This window comes from Ornithodoros turicata, chromosome 1 (assembly GCF_037126465.1).
Source record: "Ornithodoros turicata isolate Travis chromosome 1, ASM3712646v1, whole genome shotgun sequence".
Lineage (NCBI taxonomy): Eukaryota > Metazoa > Arthropoda > Arachnida > Ixodida > Argasidae > Ornithodoros > Ornithodoros turicata.
In genome coordinates this window covers 28,705,927-28,726,483 of record NC_088201.1, presented here as the reverse complement: position 1 = coordinate 28,726,483, position 20,557 = coordinate 28,705,927, and the positions used below count along the sequence as shown (strand labels likewise).

The window sequence follows — 20,557 nt, the reverse complement described above, 5'->3', positions numbered from 1 at the left end:
ATGCTGATGTTTTCCACCCGATTTTTACCCCCCGAATTTGGCAAAAAAAATATGTCCCGAAAACTTCAGACCCTGGTTATAGTGCCATGGATTAATTCAGATGGCATCCAGATTAAATTAAATAGCACCGGGATTATTTCAGATGGCACCCGGATTAAACTGAATGGCACTTAAAATGGACGGGGAAACCTGTAGAACAGGATTATCTCCGAGAAGGACCTTACCTGCCGGCTTTTCCGTCTTATTTTGGCGGGAAGGGGGGGGGGGGGGAGGGTCCTGGATACGGGTTGCGATAACGAAAACGCCAATCATGCTAGTCATTGTAATTCATGTAGTTGACATTCATACGTGTGGATTTCACAGCTTCCTTTCATATCGTTTTTGTTGCATACTCCAGATCCACTAAAATTCGCTATTTATGCAAGCGATAATGGTAGCGAGATTGAGCGAAAGAACGCGAGACAAAGTGCCAGGAGTAGAAATAGGCAAACGTGCAATTCAGCAGTAGACAATATCCTACTTTCTTATGTACAGCTCCCATCCTTTCTGTAAGAGACTCTACCCCACTGTGTAGCTCCCTTGTGTCAGAGCCGACCATTGTTACAGTGCAAGCACCTGCCACAGGAGGAATTAAGGGGCACTGGGACGACTTGCCACATTTCAACTGTTCATAAGAGTTGAGCTTGGTAGTGCACCTGACCAGTACAGCTCTCTGGTGCTCACTGCCATTAAGTCAGTTGGTTCTCTTTCGTTATTTTCGATGAACTTAAGAAACAAAAATATCTTAAGCCTCTTCTTATTTCTATGTTACATATATGTTATTTATTCCAAGTGATGTGGCAGTATAAAATAATCAATTATGCAATTTTTTTAGAGCATGCAAGAGAAAACACACAACACAAGCATTAGCAAGAAAAATTTCATTTACATTGGAACATTGTTCTTTTAAAGTAACAGTTTAAAAATTTCAACAGTTAAAACATACATAAATATAACAAATGTATGTACAAGCTCTTCCAGCAAGATAGTCCGAAAGTGGTCAGCTAAAAGGCGGCAAATGCTGTATAAAAAATATGCTACACTGTACCCTTACTCAACCTGAATATTCTTATATCTGTCTTCATTGAGAAAGTTGGGTTCCTGCAAATACCCTCATGATTATGTGGAATGTACGTCAAGATCTCCAACACAGAGTGAGATAGTTAGAATGAAACCTACATAGATTTCACTCTTTGTTCTAGCATATCTAACTGCTTGGCAATATCTTCTGGCAGATCTGTTCCAAGTTGTTCATCGAAGTACTTCCGAATATCTTGGCATTCCTGGAGCCAGAAATCTTTGTTGATGTTAAAAAGTTCCTTCATGTTCACTTCTTCAAGTCCTTGCAGATTTAGAGCACCGTGTGATGGAATTAGACCAACTGGAGATTCCTTAAAGAAAGAGAAAAATCATCAGACTGCTAGACTAATTTTGTACTATCGTGGAAGTGTCGAATGATTTGCAATGGTTTGGATGCGTGTCACCAAGGCTGTTAACCAAATACAAATATAGTTTTGACCATTTATAGTCATACTGTTAGGTGTGCCCAGACTCAGGCTTTTACATTATGGTGTTCATCCACAAGCCAGCCTGCCTCTACGCCATTTTGTCAGGCACTGGTGTATTTCTTCATCGGAGTGGCCCCCTGCTAGATATCAGGGAGAGATCGAATAAGGAACAGGTGACCGGCTATTCTCTCCATCTCCTAGTATGTGAGTACGCTTCTGTTTGTTGCTAGTGTGTAGCTGCAATAGAGAAATGCGACAACCCGGTGTTCCATAAAGTTTTGTCCCAAGCTGTACCTGAGTTGCTATTCTGCAGGAATGAGTATTTGCACCCCTGAAAGAACAGGGCCTTTTTGCGTCACGATAAACTCCATTATGGACAGGACGAAGACTAGCGCGAATTAAGGAAATCAATCTGTTATGTAGGGATAACCTGGGATAGGCATGTGGTGTATGCATAGAATAGATGGAAACAGTTAACAGCAGCTGGGCCCAAGGGGTCCAACAAACTTAGGAAGGACAGTGCGTGGCTATTGATTCCCACACATTGAACTGTAACTCCCATGAGACCTGCAGGATTTGCCATCACCGCCATTCCCATACGAGCATTAAAAAAAAAGCAGATGGCTCTTTTCTAGCACAAAGCATTTCTTTTCTACTGTAAAAATGGTGCATGTTACTTTGGCACAATCATTCGAGCAAGGATTTCTCCGCTTGATATACCACTGTGTGTCATTTTGGCATGGTTATAGTTGCGCTAGGTAATGTTAATACATGTTACTTCGAACTCAAGTATATCGCACCTGGCATTTTGGGAAGTTATTTCGGGTATGTGTTATTTTGGTCCACAACCAGAATTGCCAAACCTGTAAAATCTATGCATTGTAGTGTTCCATATAGGCTCCCCACACATTGTAGTCATAACCATTTGGGTAACCAGCCTGGCATAACCAAAACTTACACATTTTCCATGGAGAAGTTATCCTGAGGTATTGAGTGGAACAGAAAAGTTGCAAATATCGGCAGTGGTGGTAATGATGATGATGTCAGCTCATGCTACTTATCTTCAAACTGTCTTTTTAGTTATGTGCAACACCTAATGGTGCTACCTCACAGAACATTGTTATACAACTCTCTGACAGAGAGAGGACATTGTGTATTGCTTATAGCCATTTAGATTGAATGATTTCTGCAATTGAAGCCCAGTTCGCATCTCGGCAAAGAAATTCATTTGGGATTCCATCAGAACTAGAGCTTTCATGCCTATATTTACGTAATAACAGATCTTATCTGTAAGAGAATATCTAGAAAACAATTATAAAATGTAAACAAATCTAAATAAAAGAATAAAAGATCTCGATAAAATCATTCTACACATTCTATTTGAAAACGTATTAGCTGCAGCAGGTAAGGTGTTTCACCTAGCCTATGTACAAAAATTCGAGGTACGTCACAGCAATCTCATAAGTATAGGGGTAAGGTGCAAAATGATGTCACACTGATGTACTGCTCGCGACACGGTTTTCTGAAATTAGCGTCTCGCTGTTTATCCTACCCTAAATCTCCAGGTGTTATAAGACCATTCATTTTGAGTAATAAACATGTGCAGCATGTAGCCTACCTTCAAATACAATATTGACACAACATTTCGAAGGGCAACCAACAAAGCGCGGACTGCGGACACACTGATCGGTGATTTCAGACAACCGTGTCGCGAGCAGTACATCAGTAGGTGCCCATGTATCCTTTTGGGTTTCTGACAAATTTTATGATCAGTTGTCTACAGCAAAAGTGGTGACAGAGCAACCAAAAAGTTCCAAATTAATCTTTACATAATTCCAGATTTTGCACCTCCAGATAAAAAAAAAAAAAAAAAAAGAGAAAGCACATTGTGCACAGTTGCAGACCTCATTGAGGACCTCGTAAGGCTTCATTAAAAAAGAGCACCAACCTGTGCAGTGTTCGGCTCGCCATCAACACGTCGGCATATCCAGTCTATGACACGGCTGTTCTCACCAAAGCCTGGCCAGAGGAACTTTCCATTGGAGCCCTTGCGGAACCAGTTGACATGAAAGATCTTGGGCAGCTTAAGGCCTGGCTTACTGCCAAAGCTCAGCCAGTGCTTTTGGTACTGTGTGAAGTTGTAGCCAAAAAAGGGCCGCATTGCAAATGGATCGTGCATGATGACTTTCCCTGAGGTGAGAGAATGACAACATGAGTACTTCAAGGAATTTGGAAATGTCACTTGTATATATTAAAAGTAGGGATGGGCCAACCGAATCTGCGAATCCTAGGCGGGGATTTTAGACTCGGGAATCCGAATCCCAGTGTCCAAAATGGCGAATAGAATATTTTGTATCCACCGACCACGTTTGGCTGTTTCTTTCTAAAATTGGCGCCTCCGGAGTCCGCTGAAAGCCTGATGGGCCGGCGGGCCCCTGGGCGCGCCAAAATCACAGCATAAAGCTCAGACATTACAAGTTTAAAAATAACATGGTTTTGCTTTGATTGATTCTTGGTTTTATGGAAAGAATTCAGACTCAAGAGTTTATGTATTTCCTGTAGTCGATGAAAAACATGTTAAATAAATTACATTTAAGAAGTATATGGGTATGCGTTCTCCTGAAAGTGAACTATTATTTAATTTGTTTTTCATTACACAAAGATATCAAATTCTGCTTCAAAACACTTTTCAGTAGCACTTTTTTTTTTCAGTAGCACCAGGAAGGATTCGTAAGGTTCGAGATTCGGATTCGGAAAATCCTGGATTCGTCCCATCTCTGATTAAAAGCATCTTCTTACCCTTATGTTCAGCGGCAGCTGTAGCTTCCGATCGCATGGTTGATCCGAGAAACACCCCATGTTCCCAGTTGAAAGCTTCATACACTAATGGGACGCCTGAAAAGAGAAAAAAACAGGCATTGACTATGTTGCAGCAATAGTGGACCTACTGTTAGTGCTTCATGTCCTCCATTGATATAGTATGAGTATATGTACCTCAGTCCTGTGCTGATAATCAGGGTTGTTTTAGTTATAACAAGGTGAATTCAAGAGGGGGAAATGACTAATTTTTGCGAAGAAATGTTGAGCTGAAGTAGCTTACAAAATTATTGAAAATATGGTGGAAGAACGCAGCAAGGGACACGGACGACAAACATGGACAGTGTTTGTCGTCCTTGTCCCTTGTTGCGTTCTTCATGTTGCATGTTCAGTCCCAACCAATATGCTCTACACCTTCTTGCACTATTGAAAATATGGGTCAAGACACTGAGGTCAGAACTTGAAAGCATGAACACATTCTTAAAGTATTGAAATCTGAAGTGTACCTGCTGGTCTCCTGCCACCAAAAAGTATTGCTGATATGGGCACACCCTTAGGGTCTTCCCACGCTGCATCAATAATGGGGCACTGCCGAGCTGGTGTACAGAATCGCGAGTTGGGGTGTGCAGCAGGTTTTCCTGAATCCTTAGTCCAGTTTTCATCACCCAACCAGGACCTGATTTTTACACCTTGAGGGGGATGTTCCATGCCTTCCCACCAAAAGCCACCATCACTTGTTTCTGCTACATTGGTAAAGATGGTGTTTTCTTCAACGGTCTTCATGGCATTTGGGTTTGTTGCATACGATGTACCTGCAGGAGAGAAAAAAAGAGACATATATATATCATGCAACATCTCACACATCCCTTATTTTACCAAACTATCAATATAGTGCAACAATAAACAGTGCAAATGTATTAACAATCTGACCATCCCTTGCAAAAGTATTAGCCTATTTTTGTGGATGACTTAAAACCAAAGTTTATAGACAAAAAAGGTTTGCTATCCCAGCATTTCTTCATGCATAGCACCAATGTGGTGCAGATTCAAGTTTTTATGAGCCCGTTGAGTCGATATAGATATGCAGATACACATCTAGAAGACATGCATAGATCTCACTAAGGCTCTTAGCAGATATGGTAAATATTTCAAACCACTATCAATCCTGCACAATATGTAGCCTGCAGATATGTGTAAGTAGGAGCCAGTAGCAGGACCAGAATCTTTTCTTTTCGAGAGAAGGTGCCAAATGGGAATGAATCATTCTTTGTGAAACCAATGACAACAACAACTCAGAACAACAAAATAAGGTGACCATCCTCCTGTCCTCCGATTGTACCACTGATATTAGCAATTACAGTAATATTAATTGTTGCTATTCAAAGTAATAAAATAGGCAGGAGGAAGTACGCCGAGAGGGAAAACGGTTTGTGGCTTCTCTGTTATGCCTCAAATTAAAAGTACTTAGCAGGTCCAAAGCATTTTTCTTTCTTTTTTTTTTGTTTGTTAATAACACTGAACAGTATTTTAAACCATCCTTATATCACTTGGCATCACTCCTTGTGTGAGCTGCTCAGAGGAAGAGCATAGAAACTTGCCCAAGTTAAGGGTTTGACTATATGACTCATTCACATGGCCTTCTTGTATCTAAGTTTCCTGTGTGAAAACCTCACCTGGGGCAACTCCAAAAAAGCCATATTCTGGATTGATGGCCCGAAGAACTCCATCTTCATCAAACTTCATCCAGGCAATGTCATCGCCCACACATTCAGCTTTGTACCCTGGTAATGTCGGCGTAATCATGGCCAGGTTGGTTTTGCCACAAGCACTTGGAAACGCTGCAGCTATGTACTTCTTTTCGCCCTTAGGGTTGGTAATGCCCAATATCTAGACAAAAAAATGTTCGATGTGTTGCTTACTACTAGATAACAATCTTCAATACAAGAGTTACCTAAAATTACACTTATGACTATGCTGCATGTACAATTTCACCGAGATTCTTGTAAACAATTTTTGTTCATGACATGCAATATCTTACATTGCTGTTGTATCATATTTTAGCCACTCTGAAACTATTAATCACATTACAGTCCGATGACCTTGCAAGGTTGCACCCATTAAAGAATCATGCTTCCATGCATCTCGCCTTGCAACAGAGTAGTGTGACAGGGGATAACATATTTAGTTTAATGATTTTCAATGTAATTAGGCTTCAGGAAATGGTATCGGTTTACAGGCTATTGACAGAAACCGCAGCCTAGTATCAATGTAGGGAAAAGCGGGGCAAAGCGGAAAAATTCTTTCTCCGGCTTGTTGGTGGCATCATCATCACCCCATGCGGAATGTTCATCGAGCAGGACTAGGTGCGTGTGGACTAAATTTCATGTCGGTGCATGGAGGTGTTGGATAGTAAGTAAATAACATTTTTCACTGCTGTCACTAAAATTGTGCCAACTGAATCCACGAATCCTCGAATCTTAGGCAGGGATTAGAGATTCGGGAATCCGAATCCCAGTGCCCAAAATGGTGAATCTTTCGAATCCACCAACTACGTTTGCTTATTTCTTTTTCAAATTGGTGCCTCCGGAGTCCGCGAAAGCCTCGTTGACCGAGGGTTGTTTTCTTGTTTGTTTGTTTACATTGCTCTGGACTGAAAGAGTTCAGGCAGGAACTGTTACATTACAAGTGTAAGAGTAACATCGTTTTGCTCTTGATTGTTGCTTAGGTTTATGGAAATACTGTATAAGTAGTAATTTTTGCGAGGACCTATTTTTCGCAAAATTCCCGAACGCCCTTTTTTTCACGAATTTAAAGTCCCGCGAAATATTCGAACCAATGACAGAAAAATATGTGAACGAAATATGTAAGAAATTTGACCCAGAACGCTGAAGCAAATTATGTACACGGGGTTTCTTTCGCTATTACACTGCAATGCCTCGCAAAGAGTTCAGTTCGCCGTTGCAACTGTAGACAGTAGTCCCGCCTTCACGTACGAATCCGCACAGATGTAGGCGTCCAGTGATTCCAGTTCTTGTAAGTTGTAATCCTGGATCATCCAGCAAGCGTGTATGCACTCTGCCACGCGTATAGGCCTTTGTAAAAGTTGTCGCATCACTACCGAGTGCCAATCGCAACCACTCGATGCGATGACAAGAATGGCGGGAGACATGGCAATTTAGCAATGGCACAAGCCGAGTAGGGCCCCCTAATCGCAGCCCTTTCAGTCAGAAGTGCTCAAAAGGAAGACAAATTGAATGAGTTACCCAGTCGTGATACCTTTTATTAGCTTCTTCCAAGAAGTTCAAGGTGGATGGCCCCTAAGATACAGGGTGGACGCAGCGCGGTACCGCGAATAATTGCCTGATCCTGGCTTTTCACAAATTTGCGAATTATTGAGCCCGCGAATTTAACCACTTATACAGTAATTCAGTCTCGAGAATTTATGTATTTCTTGTAGTCGATGAACAACATGTTAAATAAATTACGTTTAAGAATAACTATATGGGTATATTTTCTCCTGAAAGTGAACTATTATTTAATTTGTTTTTCATTAAACAAAGGTATCATATTCTCCTTCAGAACACTTTTCAGTAGAAGTTTTTTTTTTTTTCCTGGCTTTTTCAACTCTTTTTAAAGAAAGGATTCAAAAGATACGAGATTCATAAGATTCGTGGATTCATAGAACCTTCCTTGGATTCGGATTCGATTTCAGAAAATTCTGGATTCGTCCCATCTCTACTCATAAGAATTCTTGAACGTTAGTATAACCACTTTGCCACACCTTCCACTACATTGCCATCAGATCACAACTCTGCCTCTCTGTCTCCACTCCTTGTATCGCTGTGCTGTGGGAGGGATAAGGGAAGAGTCCCGTGACACGTCTCCCCTACCCAAAATTCAGAGCTACACAAGACAAGCTTTCAGCATTAAGCTCTATTAAATGACCAATACACAATGTCAAGCTTGACTCACCAGCATGTGTTCAGCTAACCAGCCTTCCCTTCGTGCAAGAATAGAGCCTAATCGCAGAGCGAAGCATTTTTTCCCCAGGAGAGAATTGCCACCATAGCCACTACCAAAGGAGCAAATCTCATTGTTGTCAGGAATGTGTGAAATGATTGTCTTTTCAGGATTGCACGGCCAGCTGTTTATTGGAGGAGCTGAAAAAATTGAGAGATCATGTACGAGGGGCGTTCATTATTACTAATAAGACATTCAAATTACCAAAACATAAAAGAAAGCAAGAATGTAGAAGACCTTCCCAGGAATCAGATTTCATCTAGTGCATCACACTTTCTGATTTCCAAATCTACCACTCCTGCAAATACTTAGAGCCCACCAGCTATTTTGCCCATTACTGAAAAGCTTGAGGAGTGCCGAGGGGCCATTCCACATGAAGAAGCTGAGGAAGCTGAGCACGCTTTTATTGCAGCACACTTGTGATCACTGAACGCTCCCACATTTTTCAAAGGGAGAGGAGCTAATCCTGCTAGAAAACTTTCTTCCTTGCTTCTTTAGATGTTCATTCCCTTTCCTCTGGAAAAACTTCAGGGCGTGAATCATAAAACAAGCAAAGGTTGCCGTTAGACCGTGGGTTTATTGACAATTAAGTAAGTACATCGCACTGACTATCCATCATGAGGTTCGAGCTAGGTTTGATCAACATGGCTCATTCTACACGCAGTCATCTTCTCGATGCTCATATTGGTGGGTCTATCCGAACCCCTAACAGTTGCGCTGGCTATCAGTGGGCCCCTTTGGCACAGCTCAAGCTGGTAATTTTCAACAGCGGGAAAACATGGCTTGTGACTCTGAATTTGGGGCCATGTCAACATTTTAGTCAATAAAAAAGTTAATCCTCAAAATTATAACTGATTTACATCAACCTGGTAGCAGAAATAAGGTTTAGGGCATTCCGTGAAAAGAAGTCCTAGTCAAATGGGTGTGGCAAATAATGCAAAAAAAGAAAGAAAAGGGCCAAAATTTTTATGCTACATAACTTCCCTGTTCCTATGTATGAAGAAAGTGTCTGTCATTCTCCATCACCATATCTCCTTACTTTTCATTGGTAGCGGCTGCCCAACAGAGTGAAGGCACTTGATGAAATCCCCCTGCCCGAGTGCCTCGAGTACATCTTGCCCCATGCGCGTCATGATGCGCATGCTGGCCACCACATAGGGAGAGTCTGTCAGCTGTATGCCAATTTTGCTCAGAGGGGAGCCCAGCGGGCCCATGCTGAATGGAATCACATACATAGTACGACCTGGAAAACAATATCAGAATGAACAGCGGCCAGGAGTTCAAGAAAAGAGGAATAAGTGTGGGGTGTAATCTCGGAGCAGATCTCCTTTAGAATGTATCTCTCCACTTCTGGTATCACTCGTACTGAAGTGACAAAAAAGGGTAAATATGCAGGGCGTCCCAGAAAACGTGTAATTGAATTATAATAAGAAAACTGTGTTACCTGGAATCATGCGGTCAACGGCATTTGTTCTTACTAGCTTTTTGCCACCTCCTGATGTGTGAATATCATGTAATATAAATTTAATTATGTAAATTTTTGCAAACTGAATTCTGAAATTTGCCAAGTAAAGGTCGCTTTTTACCCCACCAATGTGAAGAGCGTGCCAAATTTACTCAAATTCATGATAATTGACAGGATTATTGAAGAGCTATCCCATCGGAAAATATAGCTGAACATCATGCTTTTCGGGGCACCCAGAGCATAGTGCGCGACAACTTTTTGAGCACAACCATTGTCAGTCCGACGAAAGGAGGTTGCAAACACAGCCCACAGCGGGATAACAAAGAGATAACACAGGCATGGCTTATCGTATCCAGCTTCCGCTGGGATCATGCCTTCCCTTTCCCAATTTAGGAACTGTCACTTTTTCAACTATCCCTCTGTGGGCTGGGCTTGCAACCTCCTTTCGTCTCACTTAATTGTGCTCAAAAAGTCATTGCTCGCTACGCTCGGGGTGCTTTGAAAAGCATGATCTTCAGCTATTTTTAGCGATGAGATAGCTTCTCAATATCCCTGTCAATTATCATGAATTTGGGTAAATTCGGCATGCTGTTCACATTGATAGGGTCAAAAATTGACCGTTACCTGGCAAATTTGTGAGTTCAGTTTGCAAAAATTTACATAGTAAAACCACGGCCCCTCGACCGCTCCTCACGAAGTGGAGAGAGCAATCGAGGGGCCGTGGTAAAACTTGTGTTACATGACATCCATATCAGGAAGTGGCGAAAACCTAGTAACAACAAATGCCATTGACCACATGATTCTAGGTGGTGTAGTTTTATATATATATATAATTCAATAAAACATTTATTGGGACATCCCGTATAATCATAGGAATTTTTAAAAGGGAAGGAACTGGGCAAAAATGCCAATCCAGTCCTTGAGAGGCATTGAGAGCTACATGAGTCTCATATATCTCTAAGGGAGAAATCCACTGCCTGGAGCTGGGTGCCTCACCATTCATACATCCTGGAAACCTCTTGTCAAATTCCTTTTGCAGGTCCTGAGGTGATATCCAGTTGCCTAGGGTGCCTGTGACACCTTCTTTTGGTGTGGGTACTGTGTCCTCCTTGCGTTCTGTACTTATGAAAGTGCGACTTTCCACTCTAGCAACATCTGCTGGATCTGTTCGTGCCAAATAACTGCATGGAAAGGTCATTTATACATGTAAGTCTGCTGATCATTGCTTGTTTGTGTTACAAGTGCTTACCAGTTGCGGTACTTCGGCAAACGTACGATGCTCCCGGACTTGAGCATAAGGTCAATTAAGTGCTTGTTCTCCGAGTCACTGCCATCGCAGATGTGTACAGAACTAGGCTGGCACAGTTTTACTTTGTTTTCCACATATGCACGTACATGCTGTGGCAACTGGTCAAACCCACGTTGATGACAAACAAAGGACGTACTCAATGCCCTCGTGAGCTTACACTGCTGTTGTTTCAGCTGACATTGGACACTCCTCAGGGTCCTAAAAAGAAATATTGCTTCACTGCAGTGCTAGACAACAACAAATATCCTAGGAAATCTCGTAATCTATTTTTATCACAGTATATCATGCAGTCCTACAACCCAAAATGCAAGAGGCCATTCATACTTTTATTCATACGGCAGCACCAGCCGCTGGCTATTTCGTGGATTCCAGTTTTTGCTAGTGATAATGTGTTGGTGACTGTCGCAACAGCTATGATTAAGTTCCAGTATTGTGTTCTGTTTATGTGTCTTCGCCCATCGCTCAGGCTTGCCTATCATGGAATCATAAAGATGCCCTTTTCATTTTCTTGGTGGAGGCACAAAACAGGTTTAACTGTGCACAGAATAAGTAAAACAATTATGTGGCTTAGTCTGTGTTACTTGGAGCCTCACTGATTCTTTAAAGCATCAAGTTACTATCTCAAGTAAAACGTACCTACTAATTTGCACACAAACTACACACATTCAGTGGGTTTATCCCAATGGTGATAAGTCAGCAAGCACCAAAACAGAATGTAAAGAACACAACAAACAATGCTGCCTATTACCACAGCATGACAGTGGTTCTGCAAGAAACGACTACTTGATGGTGGTTCCGGAAATGGTAGGGGGATATTTCTACCAAATGTCATCAAAGCACAGTTTTTACTATTTTCCTCAATATTGTCCCAATAGTGTCTCTATATTGAGAAATACCAGCTGGACAGCTGCAGCAACATATACTGAAATACAGATAAATATAAGCTCTACCTGTCTGTCCATCTTTCTCACCCTCGCATTTAAGGGCAGGAGAGAAAGTACATGCAATAATAAATTTGCAGTTAATCAGCCCGTATTTGCTCTGCTCCATTTACCCCGTTGTATTGCAAAATACATTCCTTACTATTTTGGTAATAGCTAAAAAATGCAAAATAAAAATGCTAAATAAAAAATAAAAAACAGAAACATGCACAATAAAAAATGCAAAATTGAAAAGAAAAGAAAGCAAGACATGGCGGCTCGCTCTTCTTCTCGCCCTTCTTTCGGGTAATTTTGCATTGCAACCATGCTGCCCTTATGAGCAGAAGCTTGGAAAAGGGTGAAAAGGCCGGTGTCGTTATATTTAAAGTCCGCGCGCCAAGGCTCGCGCAAGAGCTCGTGGCGAATCACGGGCATTTTTTTATTTTTTTTTAATTCCGTGTTAGCGCCGCGAAGCAACTGTGGCTATGAGCGGCGTACAGACGTGGACAGATGGAGAGAATGGGGGACAGGGGGGTTAGTATGCGTCCTGTGCCGACTTCAGGGGGAACTGTGCCGACATTCGCCTGGAAAGTCTTCGGAAAACCTCATACAGCACAGCCGGTGCCAGCAGAGCCGGTGTTCGAACCCGCGTCACCTCCCGGTCTCGGCGTGGAAAGTGATCATCCTGACCACTATGCCACGGGAGCTAGTACGGGCGAAGTGGGGATAACGACAAGTTGAAGACCGGGCTCCCAGGTACAGCTCGGGACAAAATTTTACGGAACACGGCACTGGCCTGTGTCTTCATCGGAGCGGACCGGCTATTCTATCCATCTATCAGTGTGCGTGCGCGTTCCTGACTCCTGTGTTCCGTAAGCTTTTGTCCGAAGCTGTACACTGCCTCCTCGCATTGCTTTTTCTCGGAAATCGGAACGCGGCTGGCAATATGCGCTCCTCGAGACGACGGTTTTCGCAACTTTTTTCGGGCTATTACCATTATAATAGTGAAACTACAAATTTATGTAACATAATGGGGTAAATCCGGCATGCGCTTTCTATATGTCAAAAAAAAAAGAAAAAAAAAGGAAGACGTGAGGTTGACTTGGCAATTTTCCTAGTTCAATTGAGAAAATTCAATTTCTCGCGAATCAAATTTGATAAAAGTGCTCAGAAGTCGTGGCAAAATCTCCCCCGAGATAAACAGCGTTGACCCCATAATGTTTAGACAAGTAGATTTTTTTAAATACGATTTTTCTTTATCACGTTGCGTGAAACATCCTGTATAAAAAAAGAAGAAAAAAAAGAAACCGAGTGGCCCGAAATATATCGGGTCAACATTATCAATTTTGAGGAGGCTTTTGTACCCCTTCTTTATTAAAATCTAATTCGAAGGAATTATATTTTTCATAGCGAACTTCGAAAATTTTGAAATTAAATTGTTACTAAATTACATATTAAATGAGATCGTTTCTTGCAACAGGAAGCACGTGCCGAATTTGCACCACCATATCATCACATGTGATCTTTATGGCAATGATAATAGCTACTAAAAGAATTTAGAAAAAAAAAAACACGTGAAATCCATCGCTTCTGGATGGACAATTACTCAGACGCATTCAGTTCTCCGTCAGACTACTTGAAAAAGTTACATGAGACATTGCATCTGTGCATTTCCTTCTAACAGACACTAAGATAACGACACCAACACGCTACCGTTATCTCTAACAGCAGCGTGAAGAAAAGTGAACAAGCGAGGACTTTCTCGCATTGCTGCTTCAAGTAGTCTGGTGTAGAGTGCTTCCACGCAATCTTGCATCATCAGACACAGGATTTTTTTTTTTTTTTCAGTTTTCTTCTTTCCCTCACACCAGAGGGCTTATTCTGGGGTCATAGAGAGCAAAAAGCGTTATGTTGCTCTAGGAAGGAAACTCTTAAAACTCAGTGCAATTCTCGCAATTAAACTGCGTTCAGATGAGTTTCAGCACGTGACAAAAGTTTCTTGCAGACAAGCATAGTTGAAACCCAAGTTCTTCGAATGAATTAATTCGAATAAATTTTCGAATAAGTGAATAAATGAAAACAAAGTCATTATTTTGCTCAGAAAATCCCAGGGCTGTTCCTTGTGCACTATGCGCATTTTCAAGCGTCGCACGCAACACTGGGCGGCTCACTGCCATCGGATTCACCCTGGTCATCGGTGGAACTGACAATGTTAATGATATCTTAATCGTTAATCGAGGCTCAGGTGCCATCATTCCGGTCAATGTTGACATACTTCAAAATTGTGGTGTCGGTCACAGCTGTCCAACTCCAGAGAACGCAGCTCTGCATGACCAATGAAGAAATGGCTAGGAAGCAAGCGAGCTGGTGAAGGTGATGCATAATGTAAAAACCCCGAGACTAGGGAACACGAAGGGACAGACACAACACGACTTCGTGTTGTGTCTGTCCCTTCGTGTTCCCTAGTCTCGGGGTTTTTACATTATGCTGCATGAACAGTTTTTATCACTCAGTGAAATAATTTGCAGTGCACTGGATGGTACAGTGCAATATGTGCGGCACATGGGTACAATCATGGGTGTACTGATAGGGGAGCATTGTCCTCTCCCTGGATCTTCGAGGTCACTTGTGGAAATTGTCCTATATGCTCACAGGTCGTCATGATTTATGCTCAGATATCATGTCAACCTTACCCGTAAGATCCGCTGCACATAAGAGGTTTCAATTTTTTTCTTATCTAGTGTCGATTGGTTGAACGCTTTGCTCCCTCCCCCTTGGAAAAAAGTCCTGGGAACGCCCATGGGTACAATGGAAAAGGGGGAAATTCCTCAAGGTTGTCGTCCCTCCTTGACAAAATGTATGTCGCAAATAATCTAACTCAACACGGGGTAAGCCAAGCGTGTGTTCTCATCGTCGGTGGAAATGGAATTCGGCCACAAGTAAGGCACCAGATGTTACCGGCAACCTTCCATACGACGGACTTGTACAGTGGGAAGCCTGTCTAATTGGAACACTACTAACGAGCCGAGGGGAAAAGAAAGGAGGACAATAGAGCCCTCCGTTGGTGTATAGCATCGCGGTTCACACCGCTTGTATGGCCTCGTGTTTGTGTCGTGCGACTTCACTCTTCAGCCTCAACGATTATTAGTGATACCGCACGTATGAACAGCGTTAAAAGTACACAGGTGAACCGTAGCTTTGTGGCAAGCTGCAGAATCGGAGGATCCTGAATCAAGCCCCGCTCTAAACACCGAAAAGATTTTTCGTGCATCGAGGGGCCCACGGACATGCACGAAGCGCACGCTGGAAACCGGTACTGCGAGGCCTAGAACGTATCCCACATAAAAAAAGCAATAGGTAACTATACTTCGGGACAAGTCAACTTCTGAAGGGCAACTCCGCCCGCAAACCTAAATATGTCTGTGATTGACACAGAGAGTCAATGCTCGCGTGCTTCAAGCTATTGCTTGTCACTGACTAGGGGCACGATCTTCAGGATCTGAATCAGTTTCCCCGTCTACCTGGCCAGTGGTTTATCCAGAATCCTAAGCACAGGAGGGGAGGGGGTGCAAAAAATTCGGGGGACGGTCGTTAGTACAGTTACATCATAACACAGTAACGTATCATTACTGATGTGTCTAAAGATGAAACAGCAAGTGCTCCCACCCCCATTTAGGGGGGTGTAGGAGGGAGGTCCGGATAGATCACTGTTACCTGGCGTCTGCTATGTTGTCGTATGCCCCACTCTCAATGTGCGGACTACATCCCAGGCAGGGATATACCTGTGTGACTGTAGCTTTTACGGTGTCTCATAGTATTCGTGAAACAAGGGGAAGGGTGCAGGCTAGCTGGTGTAGATCCGTGAAGACCGAGAGACACAGAGGCAGAAGACGACACAAGCAAGTACTTGCGTGTGTCGTCTTCTGTGTCCGTGTCTCTCGGTCTTCTTCATCTCACAGTATAGTTCAGATCTGGATCTCACAGTATGGTTCATCTTCTGCATATCCAATGCAAGCGGCTGCTTTCACGTCTGGTTCGGTATAAAAAAAGGCAAATCTTCCTCAGAATGCAACCAAGTACGGAACCGTCAGCCTACCAGGTCCGCGTCTCTTGACGAGTCGTGGACCCTGCCAGACGCTTTCGACTCGAAGCGCAGTAAGAACCGAACTCACCCCGCGCTGGAACAAACGCTTTGTCCAGCATGCGACCAAGGAGGTGTAGTGCCATTGGACCTGATGAAGACTTGCGCGGGCCCTGAAGACGCCATTATTTCTTATCCTCACGGAACAACTAAGGCCTGCTCACACATTGAAGTTCAGCACTCGCTCAATGGCGATGCATAACGTCCGGACGGTTTATATAACGCAACCCTCTCTCCCTCATCTTCCTGCTTTCAAAAACAAACGACGAGGATAATCTGAGAAGGTAGTCGTGTCGAAACCTGGTGAATTTTATCACTAATGACGTGATCATGCCACTCGAGTGGCGTGTTTATCGCTACCCTCTTCCTTGCATAACGCATGAAGGATCCAAAGTGTCGCACGACACCATATCTCCTGGTACTCAACACCTTGGTGTCCGGGAAAGGGTGTCACCTACGTGTGGTGGTGATGATTATTGGCATTTTTGTGTTTTGTGCCTATTAGCAAATTAGGCCATAATGCATCCATACGGTGTTAATGGTAACAAACAAAGCAGATAGATTAAAACGCAAACTGAGTGATACAGTAAAGGACAGTTGCGTAAGAACTCAAATCGCAAGGCAGTTACATAACAAATATATAAAAAAGTTTGAAATTCTACCAGAGGATAAAATGGGGTCATCACCTAGCAATACTGGTATATGATATTGGTGAAACTCGAATGATAATAATTCGTGGCTTTACGTCGGGAGACAACTGTGATCGAAACTCATGAAAGTGACGACGGCGATCGGGTTCATATGAGAGACAAGTGATGAGGATGTGTAGGACAGAGAGGCGCACCTTGCAGCGTGTACAAAATGAAAAAGAAAAAGGAGTACATCAATGTGGAGTAATTGCAGCCTCTAGTACCCTAGACTGCAATTACTCTCCATTTTAGTCCCCTAACCCCGAAATGTACTCCTCAGGACTGCAAATAGTCACTGAACTTCGCAAATGGTCTTCCGAATGCAATAGTCTACGTAAATATATGCTGTTCGCGAATTTGATGGAATAAGGATATATAACTTAGCAATTTTCCATCCGCGCAGAGGAAGAAATAGTTGGCGGTTCTTTTGGGCGAAATTGTGCCCTATGCATGTTGCAAGAATTTATATCACTCGACATACCATTGTTGGTTTAATGCGAAATATTTTCATTCGTGTACACGAATTATGCACCTAGAACTGTTAGAACAGAGCGTGAAATGCAGTCCCCACTCAGTGAGATTCATTTAGTCCAGTGCATTTATTCCTAAAGGGACTAATTTTTGTGGCAATGCATTTAGCCCCAAACGGAATAAAATTACCCCCCCCCCCCCTTAGAGTGTGGTTCCTCTGCGCGAAGTAAGAAACTATGTCAGATGCGTACGAGGCCCGTCCCGGTAAAACAAAAATTAAACATACAATAAGACTGTATCGCCTTCAAAGGTAAGTCCCATGTGGGACTGAACACACAGTGATTCCAGCGAAGATGCCGTTCTTGTCGCAGTTGACTTCCTTCTTCCATCTTCCGTTTTCAATGGTGCCAAACTGGTGCGCTTTGAGGTGCTTTTTTATTTTGGGTAAAAAAGTCGCATGACGCCAAGTCAGGGCTCTGGGGTAGGTAGGGAAGTTTTTCCGTGCCAAAAATTCTGTCACATCCAATGACGCGTGACTCGGCGCATTGTCGTTGTGGAGGACCAACGTAGTGGCAATGCCAGGGCACACTCCCAAAACCGTTCTTAAACGCACGAGGACCTGTAGATACCTCATCGGAAAGTAGCCTGGCATTTAAACGTCGTCCACGATCCAGAGCAGCTTTGACAACGGCCACATTTTCATCAGTTCTCGACTTTGAAGGAAGGCCGCATGGAACGCTGTTCATCTTCAACGACTTCCCTTCCACCTTTGAAGGCCTTGTGCCATCTGGAAACTTCGGTTGACGACAAAGCAGCTTCCCCATACGCTGTTTTCAACATTTCTAACGTTTCTGAAGGTTTTTTCAAAGTTTCACGCAGAAACGCTGCACTTTTCGTGTGTGACGAGGCTGAAAAACAAGAGTGCGCTTCTGTAACATAACGCACAGACCGTTCGGAAGGCTCGGGCTCAACTGAGGAGTATACTTTGAGGTCCCTCTCGTCTACCTCGACCCCCACTTTCCTCAAGCAGCTCTCCTTGTGAGGGTAAAAAAAAATTCTCATTTCCGTTTTCAGACAGACCTCATATGCCAAACCTGGGATACGGACCTTTCGGTACGGACATTTCGGTACACGGACCCCTCGGTACACTGACGTTTCGGTACACGGACGTTTCGGTACAAGGAAATTTCGGTACACGGCCATACCGCTGGAATATGGTCTTCGGCTTATTGGTTATGACAACGTGTTTTGTTCTCAATACAGATTTTTTTATTAAAAATGTATGAGCTACAGACGTTCTGTTTTCACTTCTAACATCTCTGGGACGGCAGATATTCTTTGCCAGCTATTGTCACCCAAACGGCATATCTGGGACTCTTATAGATTTTTAATTAAAAAACTTTGTATAAGGAAGGGCATTACAAGGTTTTGCACGTACGAAAACATCAGTTCGTTGTCCGTGCGTTGTTCACTGTAAATTAAAATTACCATGACCTTTCTTTCTTCTTTCTTTTTTTAACGGCTTTCAACGAAAATACGTTTGCTGAAACGTCCGGCAACCTCTTCATTTCCTTTTTTACGAACATAACATTTTTGACGACCTACATTAACAACGGGCATCTGGGATGTCTTCTGTAAAAGAGAGTAGGACAAAATAAGCCAGATAAAAATGCCCGCCTGCTATACCGGGGGCACTTTTTTCCGGGAACGTTTTCTCCGGGGTCATTCTTTCCTACGCCCTTCTGGTTGCCACCCGTAAGGCACTGCAGAAAGGCTAATTTGCGATCATTGCAGCATGCAGATACAGGCAATTTTAGGGGAACATCTATGTCACCGTCACCACATTTACTACCATTCTTGAGCCCTTATGTGTCCTGCAGAGGGAGACCCATCAAAAGGTCAAAACACGAAAGGCCAAAAGTTTAAACGGCCAACAGACGAAGGGCCGAAAAATCAAAACACCGACCTATCTGAAGGCCGAAGAGACATTGTTCAATTTTTTCGCACAAGATTTCAACATAATGTCCGTCCAAGCGCGTGTAAACTGTAAACATTCTTTTTGAACTAACCATATAAGGAAAATTTAACCTAACTTTAGCCTTGAATTTTGACTTTCGGTTTGTTCGGGGATTCGATTTTTCGGCCTTATGGCTGCCACTCCCTGCAGAAGCAATGCCTGGAAATTATACTTTTCGCGGCGATCATCTAAAGACATGTATCGTGCATGGGACGCTTCGAGTATTTCCCTTGGATGACATACTGAAACAACGCATTGCATGATTAATGCATAGTCTAGGTACTCGCAATTTTAGGTACTCGAAAAAAAAAAAAAAAAGAAACAGCCATCGTTTTATGACTAAGAAGCCGAAGACCACCTTCCAGCGGTGTGGCCGTGTACCGAAATGTCCATTTACCGAAAGGTCCGTGTACCGAAAGGTCCGTGTACCGAAAGGTCCTGTACCGAAATGTAACCGAACCTTCGTGTATGTGACTTTTAAATTTTCGCATAGGAGTCCCTATACTACTTTTCATCAGTCGTAGTTTATTCCTTGTTTCTGTATTCCAAAGGTCCACCATTTCTGATTGGTTGTCCTCCTCAGGGCCAATCTGAGGTCCCGAGTAGAAATACCAAAGGGTGTTGTATCCACGATCCACTTAACGTGGTTATATCCTTGAGGAGTGCGCAGTTGCAGCCGCGGTGTCTGCGAGTTTGTTGCCGGGTGTCCCCACATAGCTGGGTGCCCAGCAAAAGGGTAATCAAAGAGTTTTGTTTATTATTCTGTTCGTTGAGGATTGTGCCCTCAGCATAAGAAGATTCTTTGGTTTTCGTAAGTTACAGATAGCAGACAGTGGAGGGAATCAGTGTAAACGGCGAAGACTTTATGTGGTGTGTAGTATGTAATTAAGCGCCAAGATTACTCCCTTGATTCCAGCACTGAAGATCAATAGGATATTTGCTAAACGATGTACATGGCAAGCTTGAGAAAGTCGCCTGCTTCAGGGGCCGAAGAAACGGGCCATTGTCGATGAAGCGTATACCTTGGTAACAAACAAACTGAAGACAAGGGGCCGTCGCACAGATTCACACATACAGAAAACAGAACGGTAATGCTAACGGAAATTGTGAGCGTGTAACAGAAACGGACACGTACGCCGCCTTCCTCCATTACCAGAAACT

The 20,557-nt window shown here is 43.0% G+C and overlaps 1 protein-coding gene across 2 annotated transcripts in view; it reads right to left on the bottom strand.

Annotated features, from left to right (window-relative positions):
• Positions 1 to 905: 905 nt before the first annotated feature.
• Positions 906 to 20,557, bottom strand: part of LOC135377797 (phosphoenolpyruvate carboxykinase, cytosolic [GTP]-like) — a 33,005-nt gene continuing 13,353 nt past the window's right edge. Inside the window, exons 1-10 of one of the 2 annotated variants that reach the window (XM_064610468.1) lie at positions 16,251 to 16,420; positions 11,099 to 11,356; positions 10,846 to 11,030; positions 9,424 to 9,627; positions 8,337 to 8,524; positions 6,038 to 6,251; positions 4,871 to 5,176; positions 4,347 to 4,442; positions 3,496 to 3,737; positions 906 to 1,430 (exon numbers count right to left, since the gene is read on the bottom strand). In XM_064610468.1, coding sequence (XP_064466538.1) covers positions 1,215 to 1,430; positions 3,496 to 3,737; positions 4,347 to 4,442; positions 4,871 to 5,176; positions 6,038 to 6,251; positions 8,337 to 8,524; positions 9,424 to 9,627; positions 10,846 to 11,030; positions 11,099 to 11,356; positions 16,251 to 16,345 — 2,004 coding nt within the window. In that variant the 5' untranslated portion in view covers positions 16,346 to 16,420 and the 3' untranslated portion in view covers positions 906 to 1,214. Of the gene's footprint in view, positions 1,431 to 3,495; positions 3,738 to 4,346; positions 4,443 to 4,870; positions 5,177 to 6,037; positions 6,252 to 8,336; positions 8,525 to 9,423; positions 9,628 to 10,845; positions 11,031 to 11,098; positions 11,357 to 16,250; positions 16,421 to 20,557 lie in introns of those variants that run through there. The other variant, XM_064610469.1, reaches the window with a different exon arrangement.